Source organism: Dunckerocampus dactyliophorus, chromosome 19 (assembly GCF_027744805.1).
Source record: "Dunckerocampus dactyliophorus isolate RoL2022-P2 chromosome 19, RoL_Ddac_1.1, whole genome shotgun sequence".
In the NCBI taxonomy this organism is placed as follows: domain Eukaryota; kingdom Metazoa; phylum Chordata; class Actinopteri; order Syngnathiformes; family Syngnathidae; genus Dunckerocampus; species Dunckerocampus dactyliophorus.
The window spans coordinates 18,122,501-18,139,330 of NC_072837.1; the positions used below are offsets into that span (position 1 = coordinate 18,122,501).

Sequence of the window (16,830 nt, forward strand, 5' to 3'; positions counted from 1 at the left end):
GTATTTACTTATATAATATGCAATAGTTACATTTTTTTGTAATAGCGTGCAGCCCATCATTTGAAAATAGTTTTTGCAACAAATGAAGTGAAGTCATGACATACTACACACGTCAGCTAAAAGTGGCGTATGCTGCCAAATATTCATGAGCAGTTCTCTGGAAAATGTCTGGTCAAATTGCTTTAAACTTCCACCTAAATTAGCCCAACAGACATATTTTCTTCAGCTAACTTGAGTGCCTTTTGTCAAATATGATTAAGAATCAATAGGGACCTGGCTTTGGTTGAAAATGGAACCCAAAATCAATAGTCTTCCACCCAAAATGTCCAGAAATTCTGTTCAATAATGGTTGTTGTGGACGATGGTTGCATGGTGCGTTTAGGTAAGCTTGGATATCAGAGTGTTGCTTAAGTAGTATCTGATTTTTTTTTTGATTTTTTTTCCCTTACATTCGATCAATGTATCCTGTCCATAGGAACATCCGTACATCTTCACCCGGCCCACCTCGGCCCAACCCGGACTTCGCTGTGGACATCACACTCCATCGCTGGCGGCCGTCTCCTCGCTGCTCTGGCTCCTCATGGCGTCGGGGCGTCTTGCTTTTTTGTAGCTTTGCAAAGCAGGTGACGATGCCGACATAGACTTCTATTAGCTGTCTGGAGAAGAATGTAAGTGTTCTCTCAGTTTGTTCACTATCATGTAAAGGCCCAGGAAGCCTCATCAGGAAGTGTGTCAGTCATGTGTCCTATTCAATCCACGTACAAGAAAATAAGCTACACTCAACGGGATGAACATTTCAACAGTAACTTTCATATCTTTTTCAATCCTGTCTGTTTCTTGTACAGAATACCTTGAAAAAAACAAATATATTTATAAAGCTCTATTTTGACTATTTTTTTAGTTTTTAAATCCAAAATATGGGCAACAATACACTGGAGCTCAGGATTTCAAATGCACTCATAAAAATGAGCCAAAAAACGGTACATTAGCCGCACCTGTGTATAAGCCGCACCCACTAAATTTAGAGGAAAAAACAGATTTGTACGAATATAAGCCGCACATGTCCACATGATAAATTGGCACATTGTGGCACACGAGTCCGTGAAGACCAGGAAGTGCTTTATCTGAGAGGAGCCAATCATGAGCTCACAATGAGCTTGTCAACCCATTGGAAATTGCAGGAGGTCATTACTCCAATATAACAACAGTCTTAACTCACGGTGTCATCTTGCAAAGAACACCAAATTCATCACAAAGTAACTTAACACTCAAAAGGTATACCCTATAAATACACAAACATGTACCAATAAGAATTTTAAACAAATGCTTTTAAAGTTTTACCATAATTCATTGCATTCAAGCAAAGCATTTCATTAGAGGACAAGCAGCAAAGAAAATGTAAGAATTGCGCTGCAATGCTGCCTCTGTCCACCAGAGGGAGACAGAGGAGCCCATAGGGAAGCTGACGTCATTGCAGCGTCCCAATGAATGCGTTGCTCAGATGCAACGCATTACAGGAAAAGTTTACGAGAGTTGTTTTTTCATTTTAAACGTCTATTGGTACATGTTTGTATATTTATTAGATACGTTAAGTTGCTGTGTGATGAGTTTATATTTTTATACAGTTATATGGAATGACATCCTGCAATTTGAAGCTTGTTGTGAGTGCACTGATAGCTCATGATTGGCTCTTGCGGCACAGTATTTCAACGATTAGTAGTAGTTCTGAAGTAAAGGAGACACAGTATTTCAACGATTAGTAGTAGTTCTGAAGTAAAGGAGACACAGTATTTCAACGATTAGTAGTAGTTCTGAAGTAAAGGAGATGTCACGGTATTAAATTAAATTATGCTGTATAAACCGCAGGGTTCAAAGTTTCAGAAAAAAGTAGCGGCTTATACGCCAGAATTGACGATAACTTTGAAATATTCAAATGTTTATAGTATAAAATACAACTAATATGAATGAATAGGACTACATACTTGAAGAGTAATACATCAAGTCACGAAAGAAACATTTTAAAATGCTGAATATTTTTATTCGCTGTATTTTTGTATGATGTTTTTTTTGTCAGGGGAAAAGTGATGAGTATGAGATATTACAACATATGATAGAATATTTTCAAAATAATCAATATCAGAAATAATCAGAAAGCAATATTATAAAAAGATTGACCTTTTTGTCATTTAAGTGAATTATTTGTATAATTTCTCAGTTTGTTTCTAACATTTGATATTAAACGATGGAAAAAGTGTGCTTTCCCTTTCCCTGGGCCTCGCTTGCCAGCCTTCCATAATGCGCCACGTGGCTCTCCTGTTGATTTCTCTTACTTTTCCCTTCTTTTTTTCTTCCCACTTGAACTTTTTTCTCCTCTTAGTTCAAGTGGAAGTGAATTATTGATGAGGCGAGGTTTGCCTTGAGCTTTTTTTTTTGTTTCCTCCCTCATCGTCTCGCTGTAACACTGTCACGATATAATACAGCAAGTTGATGGAAATCCAGGCAATGTGTGCTTACTTCATAGCAGCACTTCAATGTGTGCGCTTAAAAGCGTCAGGATGATGATGATGATGATGATGATTATGATGATGAGCTGATGCTGAAGTGTTTTCTATGCACGCACGCATCTCTCTCCCTGCTTCCTCCATCACATCATTGCTTTGAAAAATGTGCCTTTTGCATTGCAGACTCTCCCTGAAGCTTGTCACCAGAGACGAGTGACGCATGCACGCACGCGCACGCACACGCACACACACGCACACACACACACACACACACACACACATACACACACACACACACACATCTATTGCTGGCCCACTTCCATTTAGATGCTCCTGCATGTGTCCTGCATTACAATGCACCTCCCCCTCCACTCCGTACGTCCCCATCATCACGACATCAGTGATGAGACGGCAGCTTTACGCCGGTGTAGACCACCACAATGCAACCCGTCATATGGATCATGGAAACGCTATTTTCCATGCAAAAATGTAAATAGAAACTGTAAAAACGCCCTCCGGGATACATTGCGGTCGTCTACAATCGGCAACCCACAACTGGTTTTAATATTGCAACCCCTCTCGTTACAAAAATATTAGAAGCGGCTCTCAGTTTCAAGTCTGCATGGTGGATGTCATTAAATGGTGCAGGTGTACCTCATGGTTTGCATTTATCATCTCATCTCATCATCCATCCCATCATCTCTTATCTCATATCATCTCATCATCTATCCCATCATCTCTTCTCTCTTATCATTTCATATCATCCATCCCATCATCTCTTCTCATATCATCTCTTATCCCGTATCATCTCTTATCCCATATCATCTCATATTATCTATCCCATCATCTCATCATCTACCCCATCATCTCTTCTCTCTTATCATTTCATATTATCTATCCCATCATCAATCCCATCATCTCTTCTCATATCGTCTCTTATCCCGTATCATCTCTTATCCCGTATCATCTCTTATCCCATATCAACTCATATTATCTATCCCATCATCTCTTATCTCATATCATCTCATATCATCTCATCATCTATCCCATCATCTCAAACCCCATCATCTCTTCTCTCATGTCATCTCATATAATCTCTTATCTCATATCATCTCTTACCTCATATCATCGTCCCATCATCTCTTCTCATATCATCTCTTATCTCATATCATCATCCCACCATCTCATATCATATCTCATCGTATCATATTATCTCTTGTCATATCATCGTCTCATGTCACAGCATCTCTTGTCCTGTATCACCTCTTCTCATATCGTCTATCCTATCTCTTTTCTTATATCATCTCGTTGTCTCATATTATCTCACCATCTCATATCATCTATGAAATCATCTCTCATCTCATTTCATCATCGCCTCATATCATCTCATTGTATCATATTATCTCACATCCCATATCATGTGATATCATCTATCACATCATCTCTTATGTCATATCATCTCCTCATATGATCTCATTGTCTCATTATCTCACCATCCCATATTATCATGTCATATCATCTATCGCATCATCTCTGATCTCAAATCATCATCTCCTCATACCACCTCATTGTCTCATATCGTCCCACCATCCCACCAGGTCATGTCATGGTGATCTGAGGTTGTGTGTGTTGTGCTTAGAAAGTCCTGAAGAACAAGCTGATGTAGTTTTTCTGAAGCAGGTAAGCACACGTTTGAAACAAATCTAAGTCCTTGTGTTTTCAATGTCCATTGAATGCAATGAGAATGGCTTTTAAAAGGATCTTTCCAATCAATAGACGATGTGCTTTCATTGCGTTGACAATGTCGTGCACCTGCGCTCCAGCCACACCGGGTTGCATAATGCTCTCATTATGAGCTTCAAAGAAAACCTCATTCATGGTTAAACAAAAAGGACAAACACCGGCGCGCTTCTGACGCACGGCAGCCTTTTATTGGCCCTTAAAAAAAAAAAATTAAAAGAGAGCCAGCCCTTTGTGGACATTTGAACCAGCAAACAATCCCTTCATGAATCTTTGTTCTGCCTTTTTTTTTTTAATGAATGTGTCAGTATAACCAATAAAGTCCACTTGGGACGGACAATGGAGCCAAGATGGCCGCCGTGTCAACAGCGTTGTGTCTTTTCTAATTCAGTACAAACTTCAGTTGTATTGCAGCCACTGATTATTCATCACTTGTTGTCTATTTCATTAGTATTACATAAATGCTAATAATATACATAAACAATATGTTTTTATTATTTAAATAGACAAACGTCACTATAACCAAACCATTCTGTTACTAAAGTCACTGACCTTGTGTTCCAAATATGCTGCTTTAAAATATTGTATCTTGCCAAAAAATAAAACGGTCAAATGTTTGGACACACTTTCCCATATTGAATAATAAGGTGGAGCTACACTTTTGACTGGTATATTGTTTGGAAATACTTTATTCCAATACATTACATGCACTGTATAAAATGTATACAGTGCATAAATGAGATATACTTTATACTATAAAGTATATCTCATTTATGTTTATGTTGCATAAGTGCGAGGGTGTCCAAACTTTTTCCAGCGAGGGCCTCATATGAAAAATGAAGGATGCAACTTCTCCACTTTGATATTTCAACTTTCTTCTTAAGTAAACTTTGTCAATTTTCTTTTTGTAAGATTATGACTTTATTCCTGTAATATTTCCTGTAATATAACTTACTTTGTTTGCTTCTCATATTAGGTCTTTAAAAAACAAAAATGTTTTCTATAATATTTCGACTCTATGCTAATAAAAGAATTATTAATAATCATTTTTCCTCATAATATTGTGTTTGTTCTAGTAAAATTTGAACTTTTTTCTCTTAATATTTTTAGTTTATTCTTGTAAAATTATAGCTATTTTTTCCATCTCTGATGTTTTTTTTTTTTTAAAGAACGATTTCAGTGTTGTTCTTGTAAATGTTCTTATAATTATGACTTTATTGACACAATATTTTGAGTTTATTCTTGGAACATTATAACTTTTTCCACAACCTAACTTTATTTGTTGTTTTGTTTGATTTTTCATAATATTATGACTTTAAAAAAATAACATCTTTCTTTAGTATTTAAACTTTTCTAACGTTAATTTTCCTCATAATATTACATTATTCTCGTAAAATTGCTACTTGTACTATTTCTGTTTTTTTAGTTATATTTTATATTTTTACAATGTGCTGCAGGCCAATTAAAAAAAACAAAACAACAAAAAAAAAACACACAGCTGCGGCCTGCCAATGGCCCCCAGGCCGCACTTTGGACACACTTGCATTGCTTTTTATGTGGCTTTTTTCCCAAAATGTGTTGTTACAGTATATTTAGACTTTTTTAATATTTAATTGACTATTTGTACTTATTATTATCCCTTGCTAATTGTTTAGCCTGAAGCGATTAGGGATGAAGATATTATGAGGTAATACTTAATTAAACAAGCGTAAAGCAAAAAAAATAGGTCAGATTTGATTGAAATGCAGCGCTAAACTTTTTGTAAGAACAGCTCCATGCTAACCAACATGGTGGTTACGAGCAGGTGCCGCCGTGACGTCACATCCGCCCACAGCTTCCTTATAAATACGCGCGGTGGCTGCCAGCGGAGGTGTCAGCCAAGACGAAAGAAGGGCGGAAGGAGGCTGCCGGGTCCATCCTCACGGTTACACATTTATTTTGCCCAGAATGCGCCCATAGTCTGTCGACATTTATATTTTGGAAAGTGCGGATTAAAAACGTAAAGAAGCTTCTTTTTTCTGGAAGGATTTTACTGTTTTTCTCGTGGGGAAAAAAAATGATTGCATTGCTGACTGTGACGCTCCTGACCAAATGCGGTGAGATGACCACCTTTTCTTATTTTCTTGTTTGCAATATTAAATACATACAGTCAGTGAATGTATTTATTTTTCTGTTGTTTTTTTACAGTTCTGTCATTGCCGGTGACTCCAAGTGTGCTGGAGAATGACGACGACGTCAAGGTACAAAAAAACTATTTTATTATATGCCCCTGAAGTACGCGCTCCACAATATGAAAAAATCTAATCATGCTGACTCTGACATGCATGAATTGTGCTTGTACTCACAGGCAGGTGCAGGTGTACCTAATGTTGTGGCTTATGTGCTTCATCCAAGCGCTTTTTAATAAACTGTCCTCTAGGGGGCGATGTGACTTGACGCTGTATTCCTTCAGCAGCGGAGCGCTTTGACCTTGGATGAAAGATCTTTGCATCAAAGTCCCATAAAATAATGTCAAATATTGACCTTTTAAATAAAAAAAGTGTTTAAGTGTAAACACTGTTTAAGTGTCTTTTGTCGTGTACAGGTGATGAAATGCGTCGTGGAGGCGCTGGCTGACGTGCTGGCCAGGCCACGCCCCCTACCTGTCAGCCAGAAATGTCTGCAGACGTTGAGGACAGGTGATTATTATTATTATTATTGGGGTTTTTTTGTAGAACGCGTAAACGCAACTGCTTGAGTCTTCATTTCAACAAGCTGTGCCTTTGTTGTGTGTCTGTGTGTGTTAAGCAACAGCTGAAGATGTATTGTGTCCTTTTCACGGCTGCTCCCCCTTGATTGGTTGGTTGCTCACTCATCACCGCCCTGTAAGCCAATTTTTAGAAAGCGCTTTATTTCTGCGACAAGTTTATTTAGCGTATTTCCTCAAATAGTGGCCTTTGGAGCACCTGTTTACTCAACTGCAGAGAGTGGCAGGTGTTTATTAAAGCCTTTCTTTGTCTAAATGGGCGAGGCTAATGGATTGATGGCGCAAAGGATGCTGGGTAAGAGAGAAAACTGCAATGGAGTTAAATGTGACCTTGTCGAAGGGGGCTTTTCAATGAGAGCATCCCCTTCCTGAAACAGGACACCCCCACTGGAGCATCACAGGCACTTTTGGGTCAGAGCCACGGCTGTAATTCACTGATTGGAAGCGAGTGTGTGGAGGCTCTGCAGCCATAACTTTCAATCACAGTCTGGCAGTCAAACATTCTTACTGTAACGAGCCGCCGGAGAGCAGCAGTTTGCAAAATATGGCTTTTTATTACCACTTGACATTTATCACCGTTCTGTGTGTTCAAGACGAGCGCCTGCTTTCGCTCCTTCGCCATTACGACTTCCTCAAGGAGCTGCAGGACATCGCCACCCTGGGTACGTTTGCATTCGCCGCAGTGTTACGTTGAGCGTGCGTGATGGTGATGATAATATGGTACGTCTCTAGGTGGCAAAGAGGGAGCCCGGCCACAAGGGGGCGCCATTGCACCTGATCACGTGAAGCAAGCTCCTCTGAGTTCAGAAGGAGACATCCCAGGTGAGCTTTTCAGAATAACTAATTCCTCCAGCCATCAATTTGGGGATGGGGAAACGGCAACTCTAGAACCTCCTATGGCACAAAGTGGTATTGCGAGACTAAACGGAACCTCTTCATGATTATCCATCCATCCATTTCTATGCCGCTTATCCTTATTAGGGTCTCGGGGGTATGCTGGAGCCTATCCCGGCTGACTTTGGGCGAGAGGCAGGGTACACCCTGGACTGGTCGCCAGCCAATCGCACACTCATTCATACCTATGGACAATTTAGAGTCTCCAATTAAACTAACATGCATGTCTTTGGAATGTGGGAGGAAACGGAGTACCCAGAGAAAACCCACGTAACATGCAAACTCCACACTGAGGTGCCCAAGCGGAGATTCGAACCCAGGTCTTCCCGATCTCCTGGCTCTTCATGATAAATGATCACAAATTCCATTTTCAGATGAATCAGTATAAAGCGGGAGGAGCCAGCAAGGTGCACTGTATTCGGGCACACGCCCCGAGCAGCCAGTGTGACGCCACGGAGGTCTCTGGCAAACCTTTTTCACCTTTCAAATGCTGCGACGCTGGCGTTTCAGGCGGCTGATGAGGTTTTTTGTGTGCACGATGTTTGTTTCCCCCCACCCCATCACGGAGCATTTGGTACAACTTGTACGCCAGATGTCTTCTTCGGAAAGTGAACGTTTCCAAGCGAGCTCAGGGGAAGTTAGGACAGGCCGTTAATGTCACAGGCAGGAAAAAAAAGGAGCACTTTATCTTAACTTAATCTCGTCTCATTGGAAAGTTGTTGTTTTTTTATTATTGGTTATCAGAGCCATTTTTAATGTTATCAGATCAGATTTATTGGTATGACGTCAGAATTCCCTTATGTCTGTCCGATAGTTATCGGTCCAATCTATAAACAAACTTGGACATGGAAGCCCCAATTTAATTACAAATGAAAATGCAAACATTTTACACATTGAATCCACAATTAAATTGACATAAAAAAAACATTAAAGCCACAGTTACATTCATATGTAATGAATCTAAAACAATTACACACCGAAGCTGCAATTAAAATATAAAATATATAATAATAATATAAAATGAATCTAAAAGTAAGTTTCACATTGAAGCCACGATCAAATGAAAATTTAAAAAATATAATGAATTTCAGACGTTGACAACGCAATTCAATTAAAACAAATCAAAAGAATAAAAAAAAACACATTGATGCCCAAATTAATGTAAAAATTAAAATTAATTTACATTCATCTAAAAAAAAAAAATCTCTTAAAGCTGATTTCCGGCCAGCAAGAGAAAAATACGCTCATCTGTCAACGGCACTTCACACGGGACTGTCTTGTGAACATGAGCCAATACGAAACTGGATCCGCCAAACTGTTGCTGAAGTCCGACGTCTTTCCAACGTTACTTGGTTGTGTTGAAGAGTCAGAAGAGAAAGCTGTAAGTAACAATTTATCAGTGTCATAACTGCTTATTTGTGTAAGTAATCGGACAAATAGGGTTTGGCAGCTCTCCCCAAGTCCTCGGTAGCACTTGGGAGTGTGACCAATCACAGCGGAGTGGGCTCGGCGGGAGGCTTACCTGGAGGAGGGCCACGGGTGGAGTAAATTGCACAGACAGGAGACAGAGCAGGAAGAGGTGCAGAGTCTGGAAGCTCTAGGAAAGCTTTCTGTGCGTGTTATCATGTGTAGCGGCTCTATAGGAGCCCAGAACTCAATACAAAGACCCGAAAATTAGGAAAAAGATCCCACTATTGCATTTAAATAGAAAATAAAAAAGGCACACTGAAGCCACCATTAAACTGAAATTAAACATTAAAATTATGATAATAAAAATCATAAATATCCAATAAAGCCACAAAAAAAGAAAAGAAATTGATGTCAGATTTATTTATTTATTTTACCAGATCGATCCATGCTGGACGCTTTGGGAGGACCTGGCGAGCGGTCCACCCTGTACCAGAAGAGCAGGACGAGCGGTGAGGAGGAGGAGGAGGAGGAGGAGCAGAAAAAAGGTTGTCACACAAACACTGCGGCATATTTACATGCTGACTTACCAGATGAATGATTTTCATTGAAAGAAGACGCCAAGTGCAAGAGAAAGTGAAAGTGAAAGCGCTCCATCTACGTGATGGCTTTCATGGAGTCTCACTCACATCAGTTGCAACACTGAAGTGGATTTGTTGAGCTTTTTAGCTGATTAACTCAACGCTCAACGTCTTCTTCGATAAACGATGAGACGCTAACGTTCAACCTTTTCAGCATCAGGATCTGAAGAAAAGACGGCCACGGAGTTTCACGCTGAAGATGAAGAGGAGGACAAGAGATCTGCCGTCTTCTCACAGCGCTCCCGGGAGGACGAGAGTGAAGAGGAGGAGAACGAGGACGAGATGAAGAGGAGCAGGAAGAAATCATTGGGCGCAGGCGAGGAAGAGCAGAAGGAACCCCATCACTCCAAGGAGGCGGCGGAGGAAGAGGAGGTGACAAAGAGGAAGGAGAAACTGAAGGAGGAGAGGACTCCAGAGGAGAAGGAGCTGCAGATGATGGCTCGAAGGGGACCAGAGGAAGAGGGCAGCGCTGGACGGAAGACTGAGGTACCACTAACACGCTACAAGATATACTGTACTCTATATAATAATAATTAGAATAATAATGGTAGTATCTTAACTGTATAGGAAAGGTGTTTTGCTGCTCCTCATGCCAAAAAAAGGCATGCTTGGATGAGTTTGGTGTGGAAGAACTCCATTAAACATGATCTATGAGGCAGAGAGCGCTGACCTTTCAAAAAAAAAACAAAAAAACCCCCCAAACTTTATATTTTCGTCCATTTTCACTTCACGTAGGTGTCCCAATACTTTTGCCCTTACGCTATATGGGCAAAGCTGAAACGTTAGCATACTTGTACCATTTTACTCTTATACTGTTAGGTAAAAGTTCAGCCATTTTGGACATTAAATGTGGTACATTTGTAATAAATGTGAGTACCTTTTATTCTAATTATTTGAATTGTTTATTTGTTATTATTTACATTCAATGTTGTCAAGAGAAACGCAAGCTTTGGCACAAACTGCAGATCCAGGTGGGATGTTATTTGGAATATTGGTCGGAATTGTACGATACTTTGAATCTGTATTTGTATTTGTTTGCAAGTATTTGTGTTGATGTGCAGTGAAACCCAATGCCTGGCATACGCGGCAATTCTGCCACATCAAATTTGCCTGTAATCATAACCAACTTCTTTATTATTTTTTATTTTATTTAAATACATTGTATAATATTTTAAAGATTAAAAAAATATTATTATACGTATTATACAAACACATATATATTTATATTCACTATTGTGAATATTAGATGAAAAATGTAATTTAATTTTAGTATACTGTATACTAGTATTTTATGACATTTTTAAAATATGATTATTTTATTTACTATTTTTTTCACAAGCAAACTCCAACTCAAACAGCAAGTTTGTGTGCTTTTACTTTCAGATCCAATTTGTTTGTAATAGTAAGTAGTTCATCATTTTGTACATGTAGTTATTTTTTATTTTTTAAAATAATTGTCATATTTTAAAGATAAAAAATACATATTTATATATAATATAAATGCCTGACATTACAGTCCTTGTAAATGTCGTTATTGTTTTCAATTTTTGTAATCATTGTTAAATATTTTGAGGAGGAGTTTGAATTTATTGAGGTGTTTCATTCCAGCTAAATGCTTAGCTGTTTTGTGTTTACGTCAGCAGGATGCTGAGGTTGAAGGCCTCTCCGCCATCGAGTCAGAGCTGGAAGACGTGGCTCAGAAGCTCCACGAGCTACGACGAGGCTGAGACGCGGCAACGTTCTCCAACGCTCCCCTGGTCGTCGTCGTCGTCTTCTTCCCGAAGGTAGAGAGCGCTCGTCCGTGTGAGCGCACATCGCCACCTACAGCCTCTCCTGTCACACTGAGCCTCACACTGTTGACCTCATTTCCTTTGTCACTCATCTCGTGTGTTTGAATGGATGTATGACGGATGTACAGAGAACATTTTCTATCCATTTTAAAGGCACTGACTGAAAAACTGTAATCATTTGAGCGCCTGTGAACTCCAATCAGTTCTTGCGTCAAAGCGATTTAATGCAATAAAATCAACTTGCTTTCAACACGTTGACGCTGTCTGTTTGAATGGAGGTTGTTGGCAGTTAAAAATACAAAATAAATACACAAAATAACAGAAGAATGACAGAACACACTGTATTTTTGATCACTTATAACAGTTTAATTAGCTGTTAAAGACATGCTCTACATTTCCATCCCAGCTTCTGGCTGAAGCAAAGCAAATTTTGAAGTCTTGTTTGTCAAAGTCATGTTACTTGAGGCAGAGATGTGTGTGGGTTCTTTTGAGTGGAGCGTCCCGTCCATCCCTCAGCAGCTGGTGGCCATGCCGGTGATGATGGACAGGAAGGTGCCGGTAGCAAAGCTGGGGTTGAGCAGGAGCTGCTCCAGCATCTCTCTGCCTTTCTCTCTGTTGGTCACGGAACACATGGCGCTACGCCAGACGCGCACCAGGGTCCCACCTGTCAACACAACCTCCTACGTGTCAGTGCTCGTATTTACAATACAGTACTTGCATTACTCCTTTAATGTCAGTAAATCTGCTGTAAAATGGCACAGAAACACTTGTATCCTCAAATAATGTCCCCCGCTCAATAAGACTCCATGTCCTAAATAAGCCCCCCCACCAACACAAGCCTCCATCCTCCACTAGATGGCAGTATTTGCCTTTACTGTGATAGACAGCTTTAATATTTTCTTCCATGTGTAGTAGCAGTCGTGATGCCTTTTAATGAAAACATTTATTGATATATATGTAATAATGTTGACAGAATGTTTTGCAGTATATTGGTTTCTGCTGCTTTTCTTCAATGATGTAACTTCCAGCATGTTTTTTGACTTTTGTTGTTGTATTTGTGTTATTATTATTATTACTGAGTAGAAATGTACATAAGTAGTGCAGAGAATGTAATGTGTTTATTAGAACATAAGAGAATGAATGTCTTATAGTAATAATTACATATAATATGGTTTGAGGGTTTTTTGTTCGCACAAATAAGAATAGTCACTGTGTTGTCATTATTTTCAGAACGTACACGAGAAATGTTCATGCATTTACTCTGGCCAGTCCATTGATATAACACTTCTAAAATGTATAAAATATATGCAATGTTCAAATCTATGTAAAAAAAATACATATATATATATATATATATATATATATATATATACACAATATATAATGGCACTTTAATCAAATTTTATATGATATTATAATTATAAATCCTAGTAATAATAATTGCAGCCCCCTTGTGGCACCAGTGCTTCTTTTTTCTATCTACGTTTACATTTCAGCATCTTTGAGTGCCTACAAAAGCACTCTTCAAGTGGACAACGCACCGGGCCCTTCATTGAGGCGTGGCATCGCATGGAGTGGAGGCCACCATTTGAGGAAACATGGCGGTGCATTTCGATTGCGCCTTACCCAGCATGGTGTTCATGTTCTTCATCCAGGAGAAGACAGACAGAGTGTGGTTCTCTTCCTGGGTCATGTCGGCTATGTTGGGTGCGCTGTCACCCTCCTAGCATGACGTCAAACAGAACATCAGATACCTTCATCACAGAAGACATGGATGGATGGATAGACAGACGGATGCATGGATAGATGGTTGGATGGATAGGCGATTGATGGATAGACGGATGGATTGATGGTCGGCTGCATGGATGGATGCATGGGTAGATGGATGGATGAATGAACAGATGGACGAACGGATGCATGGATGGAAAGATGGAAGGATGAATGGCTGGATAGATGATGGACGGATGCATGGACGGAAGGATAAATGATAGACGGATGCATAGATGACGGATGAATGTTCTGATGTGTAGTTGGACGGATGGATAGACGGACTGATGGATAGATGGTTGGACTGATGGATGGATGGATGGATGCATGGATAGATAGATGGATACATGGATAGATTGATGGATGGAGTGACGGACAGATGCATGGTTGGATAGGCGGACTGATGGATGGATGGTCTGATGGATAGATGAACGGATGAATAGATGGATAGATGTATGAAGTAGTGGTGCTCCTAACCTGCAAGAGGCGGCCCGGCAGCGGCGTCAGGAACACTATGGACTTCTCCAGGTTGGACTGGAAGTGGGTGGCTGACACGTATTCTGCCGAGTTGAGCCAGCTGGAGGCGAAGTTGACCTCAGCAGACGAGTAGTGGCCTTGCCTGGACACAAAGACCAGTGAGTTACTCTCTTCTGCCATGGTGGCCTACGCCAAAAAACGTATCGTATCAACGCTCGACTTACTTGGCACTGCAGGCTGCAGATGCGTGCAGTGAAGCCATGTGAGCCTCCCAGTAGAGACCGAGGATGGAGTCTTTCTTCTCATTGACGGGCAGGGTGGACTCAGTGGAGGCTTTCAGACCCTTTAGACATGCACAAAGATCTTCAAAGCTGCAATTCTGGAGGGAGTGGAGCTACTGTGACTCCCAAATAGGGCAGTTGCTTACACACCAGGAAGAAGGCGTCCCACTTAGCCATGACGTCGGCGTGGCGAGTGGTGCAGTCGGCGTAGGTGGTGCAGTACTCCTCTGTACCTTCAGGCGCCTGCATCTGGACCTGGGACATCACAGCTGGACTGTTAAGCATCACCACCAAATAGCCTCCGTCTGCATGTCCACTCTGTGTGAGTCCATACCTGGACCCCTGCTCCGAAGAAGCCCTGCTGGGCGGCAGACAGGAAGGGCAGGACGGATGTGAAGTGGTTCACACCTGGAGGACAACGACGAGGATTTTGGAGTATTGCTTTTGAGTCTTTGCTTTGTAAATGCTCCAAATAACTGCTGAGTTTCCGATAGTTGCCGACAAAGCAAATTCCCACCAAGCATCAACAGCTGTGGCCGTAGGCAACTTCCAGATGTAGTTTTTGAATCAACTCCACCAGATGGCAGTAGCTAAGCAATAAACTTGTTCAAAAATGACCATGTGGTCAAAGAGAGCTACGCTTTGCTTTTCACTTTCTCATGCACTCCAAATCATTAACATAAAAAACGAATTACTGCTCCGTCCTCTCTGCAGTTTTGGGTCAAACAGGGCTGCAATTAAGGGTGTTGATGGTATCAGTGTGCACGTTATCCTGTACTTACAGCCCCACCAGCTCTGAGAAGAGATGCACATGGGGTCTCCGGTCTGCAGGCCGCAGGCTGTGGCACTGGTCGGGTCGGCGAATCGTCCTGTGAATAATATGACATATGATAATACATATGATGCTTTAACTGGGATCATATTGCTAAGGGGTCATTCAGGACAAGCCCAAACAGTCAAAATGTATAGAAAATGCATGTCTGAACAGTAAAATGGTTCCAAAGTGGGGCTGACCTGAAGTCAGCATCCATCCCAACTGCAGAGGCAGACCCCAAATGGGACTGTCAGTCGGGTTGGTCCCCATGGAGTCCATGAAGGGATTGGTGGTGACGATCATCAGGCGGTAAAAGCTCATGCGGTGCAGGAAGTTCCAAGGGTTGGGCGTCACGATGTCGTTCTCCACGGGCAGGTCGCTCACCTGGGCGGCCGTCTGAGACCACATGATGGGCATGCCGTTGTCGACGATGACGGCCGAGTAGGCGAAGGACGCCGCCAGGGCCAGGAGGAGGCAGGACGCCGGGAGACGCAGCATGGCTGGAAGCTGGGGAGGAAGGAGTCAACAGCAGAGATGCCGAGCTGAAGTGGAGCGCGGCGGCCTGAGGGTTTTATACTCCGTCTCATGGACGTTATCACAGATGTTGGTCCACCCAGGTGAGGTCAGTGACTGTTACATAACAGGAGTGTGTACCCAGAGACCAAGACTACTGACTTTTGGATCAATGAACTCTGTACTTTCATAATGCAGTCGACAGATAATCGGACTAAATCAGCCTCGCTGAAGTTATTCATATCAGCTTTGCTTATGTTATCATTGGCGAGGCTTTAGCAGATCCTAAAAAATATGCTAACCTCAACTCTGTAAATGAGAACCCACATGTTCATGACCTCAAAAAAACTAGGAATGCATGGGTGCAGACGGCGTATTCCATCTGGCGTCTTCTGCATTTTTGCATGCATTCCGAGAAGTGGACAAAACACGACTGAATTCAATAAAACTGACTTCTTCTAATCTTTGACAATGGCTGAATAATAGTAATAATTTGACTAATAATAACACATACGCCAACTCTATAACAATACTTAATAATAAAAAACTAACTAAGATTATTATTCTATTATTAATACAACAATCACTCTTATAATAGTACCAAAAATCTAAATCTAAATGTGAACCTTCATGCACTCGCTGTCAAGTCAACACACTGCTTGTATGAAGTGTAGGATAATATTGTTAGCTGAGTGAGTAAATATGTATTACAAGTAGAATTTAGAATAACTGTTTGCATTGATGTTTATTGATTGAATTATTAATATATCTTTTAATATAAGTACAGTACAAATACGACTGTTTTATGATTAACTGAGTGAGTGACTACAAGTAGTTTATAGAAATAATGCTTTATTAAACAATTAGCTAAGTAGATGGACAACTATTTAAGTATGTCAAAGGTCAAACAGAAATAGTGCGACCTCACACCTAGTGGACACTCATCAAAGGCCAGTCCGGAGTTTCTAAACTGCAAATGATTCTGACTTATTTTTCAATACATTTTGTAAATCTGATAGAAGTGTGTGAGTCTTCTTCCCTTCTCATAACTGGACATTAACAAACACGTAAGGGGAGGGTGGAGGCTTAAATAATTTTCTAAAGTGGTCCTTTTGACCTTTTGTAGGTTATATGTTTTTGTATACAAAGATAGCACCCGACGTGTAAAGTCCATTCTTTTTCTTTTTTCTTTTTGTGTGTAGTGTAAAGTCCATTCAATAACATGTGACAAACAAAGTAACCTAAGTGAGGTATTTCAC

General features: G+C 40.6%; 3 protein-coding genes across 5 annotated transcripts in view; 2 read left to right on the forward strand and 1 right to left on the reverse strand.

Moving 5' to 3' along the window:
* Positions 1–2,468, forward strand: part of LOC129172747 (phospholipase B1, membrane-associated-like) — a 16,932-nt gene extending 14,464 nt beyond the window's left edge. Inside the window, exon 16 of the mRNA XM_054762812.1 lies at positions 476–2,468. Within this exon, the coding sequence (XP_054618787.1) occupies positions 476–610 (135 nt within the window). The 3' untranslated portion in view covers positions 611–2,468. The remainder of the gene's footprint in view (positions 1–475) is intronic.
* Positions 2,469–6,086: 3,618 nt separating this feature from the next.
* chga (chromogranin A) lies at positions 6,087–13,060 on the forward strand. Of its 3 annotated transcripts, none has more exons than XM_054761928.1 (8): positions 6,087–6,337; positions 6,429–6,481; positions 6,826–6,919; positions 7,581–7,649; positions 7,720–7,809; positions 9,729–9,800; positions 10,084–10,415; positions 11,570–13,060. In XM_054761928.1, the coding sequence occupies exons 1-8, from the start codon at positions 6,298–6,300 to the stop codon at positions 11,654–11,656; spliced, it is 837 nt and encodes a 278-aa protein (XP_054617903.1). In that variant the 5' UTR covers positions 6,087–6,297; the 3' UTR covers positions 11,657–13,060. The 3 variants fall into 3 exon arrangements, with proteins under 3 accessions (XP_054617903.1, XP_054617901.1, XP_054617902.1); XM_054761926.1 differs by having other exon boundaries at positions 6,088–6,337; positions 9,729–9,836; positions 11,570–13,059; XM_054761927.1 differs by having other exon boundaries at positions 6,091–6,337; positions 9,729–9,836; positions 11,573–13,057.
* LOC129172317 (protein LEG1 homolog) lies at positions 12,064–15,626 on the reverse strand. The gene is made up of 8 exons (XM_054761925.1): positions 15,259–15,626; positions 15,027–15,113; positions 14,579–14,652; positions 14,395–14,499; positions 14,188–14,306; positions 13,964–14,105; positions 13,346–13,442; positions 12,064–12,383 (listed from the first exon to the last, which is right to left on the reverse strand). The coding sequence occupies exons 1-8, from the start codon at positions 15,554–15,556 to the stop codon at positions 12,232–12,234; spliced, it is 1,074 nt and encodes a 357-aa protein (XP_054617900.1). The 5' UTR covers positions 15,557–15,626; the 3' UTR covers positions 12,064–12,231.
* Between the last annotated feature and the right edge of the window lie 1,204 nt (positions 15,627–16,830).

Bases quoted from the DNA above. Each gene is read 5' to 3' on its own strand.
- chga (XM_054761926.1), top strand. From the start codon at position 6,298: ATGATTGCATTGCTGACTGTGACGCTCCTGACCAAATGCG. The intron at 6,482-6,825 runs GTACAAAAAAAC...TGTCGTGTACAG, and splicing joins AGAATGACGACGACGTCAAG to GTGATGAAATGCGTCGTGGA. The intron at 10,416-11,569 runs GTACCACTAACA...TGTTTACGTCAG, and splicing joins GCGCTGGACGGAAGACTGAG to CAGGATGCTGAGGTTGAAGG.
- LOC129172317 (XM_054761925.1), bottom strand. From the start codon at position 15,556: ATGCTGCGTCTCCCGGCGTCCTGCCTCCTCCTGGCCCTGGCGGCGTCC. The intron at 14,653-15,026 runs GTAAGTACAGGA...GTTGTCCTCCAG, and splicing joins TTCTCAGAGCTGGTGGGGCT to GTGTGAACCACTTCACATCC. The intron at 12,384-13,345 runs GTAAGGCGCAAT...TTGTGTTGACAG, and splicing joins GAACATGAACACCATGCTGG to GTGGGACCCTGGTGCGCGTC.